The sequence below is a fragment of the Arachis hypogaea genome, chromosome 19 (genome assembly GCF_003086295.3).
Source record: "Arachis hypogaea cultivar Tifrunner chromosome 19, arahy.Tifrunner.gnm2.J5K5, whole genome shotgun sequence".
In the NCBI taxonomy this organism is placed as follows: Eukaryota; Viridiplantae; Streptophyta; class Magnoliopsida; order Fabales; family Fabaceae; genus Arachis; species Arachis hypogaea.
This window is the reverse complement of record NC_092054.1, coordinates 115,275,844-115,279,820: the sequence shown is the minus strand read 5'-3', so window position 1 is coordinate 115,279,820 and position 3,977 is coordinate 115,275,844. Positions and strand designations below refer to the sequence as shown.

General features: G+C 39.3%; 1 protein-coding gene across 1 annotated transcript; it reads right to left on the bottom strand.

Annotated features, from left to right (window-relative positions):
- Positions 1 to 1,197: 1,197 nt before the first annotated feature.
- On the bottom strand, positions 1,198 to 3,660 carry LOC112775645 (uncharacterized). The gene is made up of 3 exons (XM_025819427.3): positions 2,436 to 3,660; positions 2,113 to 2,305; positions 1,198 to 1,979 (listed from the first exon to the last, which is right to left on the bottom strand). Exons 1-3 carry the CDS (start codon positions 2,883 to 2,885, stop codon positions 1,417 to 1,419), a joined length of 1,206 nt encoding a protein of 401 aa, XP_025675212.1. The 5' UTR covers positions 2,886 to 3,660; the 3' UTR covers positions 1,198 to 1,416.
- Positions 3,661 to 3,977: the final 317 nt, after the last annotated feature.

Sequence of the window (3,977 nt, the reverse complement as noted above, 5' to 3'; positions counted from 1 at the left end):
CATATTTTTGCTTCCCATTTTCACTGTGGGGCCGTGAATTTCATGATATACGGCCACTTATTGCTTTTACCACCTGTGTTAAACTCACACTTATTTGACCGTACCATTCAAACATAGTTAAATAAAAATAGTAACTATAATGCATGCACTTCACATATTTAGAATAATATTCAAATGATACAAAAATTGCACATTTATTCAAAACAATATCACTTTTCAAATTAATATTAGGATAAAATATTATTTTAATTCTCAAAAAATTTTAAATTTAATATTGTCATGTCATTAAATTTGACATAAATAATCATCAACAATCTAAAATCAAATAAAATGTTTTATATTGGTGATTGCTAATGAGTCGATTTAAGTTATAAACTGAAATTGAATGTATTAGTTATGTGAATTGTTTCGTGTAAATTTAATAATAAGATAATATTAAATTAATTTAAAATTTTTTAAGATTAAAATAAAATATTTAAAATTTAAGATTGAAATATGACGTCGTTGTAACCAAATTAAAAATTAACATTAAAGACTAAAATAATATTTTTTTTAATATCAATAAAACATTTTAGCTACAAAATAAAAAAAAAAAAGAGTTACTGTTGAAATTACTGTGACTTTTTTGGCTGTTATTCTTCACGGATTTGCTGCTTTTGTTCATTTCGAGATGCCACGGACCTTCCTTATTATGCCTCGTTTGCTGGCGTCACCAGGTACCACCAACCTCTTCTCTCATTCCCATTTCCCAGCCTTTGATAATGAAGCAGAATGCTCAAAGCTGTTACTCCTTATAAAAAACTGCAAATAATAATAATAATAATAATAATAATAATAATAATAATAATAATAATAATAATAATTTAATTTGATCTCATGAAAAGATGCGAAAACATTTTAAGAAAAGTCTCATCCTCCTTTGTCTCCTTTCAAGGGACCGAAGCATTGTAAGTTGTAACTCCTCTATAATGACATGCCACAAACCCATTAGGCCATTAGAGCATCAAAAAATTAAAAAGTAACCTCAGGTAAAAATAAAGCTTGATTCTGATTTCCGAAAGCACTCCCAGTTTCAGAGATTGCGATGATCACTAATATATATATATTTCATCAATCGTTGTAAAACTATGCATTGAGATTAATGCAGGATCAATGCATAGAATAATCTCAGATGCTTTGCAGATTTACTTTTTATAATTTTGTCAATAAATATTTACTCTTCTTTTCTTTTTCAGCTCTTTTATTACAGAGAATTGCTTCTTACAAGAGTCTCTTTTGCAAAGTAAACAGAAGGGGAAAACAGAGAAAAATTTTTGAAAAAAAAAATGTTGCTCTTATCCAAGTTTTTTGGTACTTTTCTTTTTTCCTTTTAATTAACCATTAAAAAAAAGGGAGAAAAGGGTGCAAAATTTTCTCCTATGGTTTATCCCTGAGAAGAGAGGCTAATCCGGTGACCACCTTGGTTCCTCTCTCAATACTCTTCACTCTCACCGCCGGCGGCTGCCACGTGGGCGTCTCCATCGTCGGTAGGCTCTTCTCACAGGAAACAGCCTTCGCCTCCGGCGACGATATCTTCTCGCCGAAGATCAGTTCAAACTCGCCACACTCACTCTCAGTCGCAGCGCCGTCGCTTAGATTCCTCGTCGCGTCTTCGATTGCGGAGGACGGAGGCGGCGTCGGCGGCAGAGGACGACTCGCCCTAGTGCAGGAACTGGAGAGCCACTTGGCGAGCATGTACTCCGCCTTCCTCCACGGCGGAACGTGCATACCTTTCTTCTTCAAGCTCTGCTTCGCCGCCTCCGACACGGCGGCGACGATCTGACAGAGACGATCGGATTTTCCGACGAAGATGTACGGCAAAGACTGAAGCATCGCCTTATAGGTCCCCGTCGATCGAGCAATCTCGAACTCAGATCGGAAATCGATGTCAATTATCAATCTCTCACCTTCCACAATCGCATCGATGTATTCATATTCACCTGAATCAGAAAAGCCAGAACATTACATTCAGTTCTATTTCTCCACAATCAGTTTCCGTTTTCAATTGAAAATATCCGCTCGTTATTGTTATTATTTTGAGAGGAGAGGAAAATTAGGGGGAAGAAATGGTACCAGCGGGATATGATACGGTTTTTTCCCATTTGGATTTGCACACGGAAGAATCGTAGCCGAGAGAGGCAAGGCTTTCCGTAACGATCTTTCTCAAATCGTCTTTTCGTTTGAAGACCTTGCTATTCTTCTCAACGATCTTTGAAGTGTCAGCTAAAAGGTTTCGCTCCACAACACTAGCGCAAGGAATCAGACTCTGTAATAAGCGCAAAAGGAAAATAATAATCGATTAATGGAGCGTTTGGACACTGAGAAAACGCGACAAAATTAAAGTTCTGAACTCGCTGGATATATACTACCCTAAGCTTCAGTCGTTGGGAGTTTACCTTGAGAGCGTCGCTGGCGTCCCCGAATGAACCGGAGTTGATTGATTCACCGAACACGTCCAGTTCCTCGTCGGAGCTATCGCTGTTGTTGTTGCCGTTGAAGCAGTTGCAGCGGTTGCGGCCGCATTTCGCTGCTGCCGGCTTCTCGCTACTGTCTTCGATGAAGCTCTGAACCATTTTCGCCAAGCAAACGGAGCTAGGCTCGAACTCCGTCGCCGTACCTTCCGCGGCCGACTCTCTGATGGAAGGAGGAGCTTCGCCGGCCGCGGCGATGACTTGTTTCTCCGACGAGGAGGAGTTTCTCAACACGCTCGATAACTGCCGGTCGAACACGAACAGCCTCTTAAGCCGCAACTTCAAAACCGGCTTGACGGCGTCGTTTCGAACCACCACCGCTTCCTTCAGCTTCTGAGAATCGATGTCAATAGGTTGGATCTTCATCGGAGGCATGGCTAAGAAAAGCAATAGAAAAGACAAAATGGTAGAAAAGAAATCTCTGAAAAATTCTCACTCTCTATATACAACTACTCTATCGTGTTTGTTCCATTTTCAGAGAAGAAGTATGGAATCACTTCTAGACTAAGCGAGTAGAGAAGACGAAGGAGGTGAAGAAGTGTTTTTCGAGGTCAAGGTTTTCGTGGAAAACATGGCGGCGATGATCGGAGAAACGTGCATTGTTCAACTGGAAGGAAGAAGAAATCGCCGGAATGTTCATCTCTCCGGCGAGTTCACCGTCAGAAGCAGGTGAAAATGTTTTTATTTGTGTTTTTTTTATTCTTTTTTGGTTTTTTGACGCTTTGGATTAGGTGAGTGGGTTTGAGGTCAGGGTATTTATAGCGAAGATGGAAGAGTTGCTGACTAGGACTGTTAGTGCCAGGTGGTGTCCAACGTGGCGGAGATGATCTGGGCAGTGAGGAGCGTTTATGTTGGTGACGCGTGGTGGAGATGTTTATCGTGCGCTATACGCATTGGTTTTTTGGGGGAGTGGGAAAATTACGTTGGTGACCTCAGAAATGGCATGGAATTTCGGGTAGATGCCCTCGTGTTCCGGTAATGTCGAAAACCACCCACGCTTGTACACAGTGATCGTGGCCATTGTGCATTACGTGATTTTGTTGTTTTTAGTAATGGTAGTGAGCATTTTTATTTTATTTTTATGTTTCCTGGGGGTTTAATTTTAACCCCAATATTCAATTCAAAAAAAAAAAAAAAAGAAAAATCCAATATTCAATTGTTATTTTGGAATTTTAAAATAAGAATGGAGAAAAGAAGATCAAAAGCTGAGAAGAAAAATGGAAACGCGTGATGTGAGATGAGATTTTGGTGGGATGTATGGCTAGGCCATGCTGTTTAGGATGTACCATCCTACTATCTTCTGGTTATGGACAGGACACATGGCGGTTGATTGTGTGCCTAAAGAGTAAAGGCATTGAAATAAAATTATTAGCAAAAACTAGTAAATAGTAGTCGAAAGTCTATGGTTGTGTTTGGTTTTGCATTAGAAGGAAGAGAAGCACGTTTTTTTTTTTGTGACTGAAATAA

What these genes read in the sequence shown, in the direction of transcription:
- LOC112775645 (XM_025819427.3), bottom strand. Translation starts at nt 2,885, where the DNA reads ATGCCTCCGATGAAGATCCAACCTATTGACATCGATTCTCAGAAGCTG. An exon ending in ACGCCAGCGACGCTCTCAAG is followed by an intron (nt 2,306 to 2,435) that starts GTAAACTCCCAA and finishes CGCTTATTACAG; the next exon opens with AGTCTGATTCCTTGCGCTAG. An exon ending in AACCGTATCATATCCCGCTG is followed by an intron (nt 1,980 to 2,112) that starts GTACCATTTCTT and finishes TTTCTGATTCAG; the next exon opens with GTGAATATGAATACATCGAT.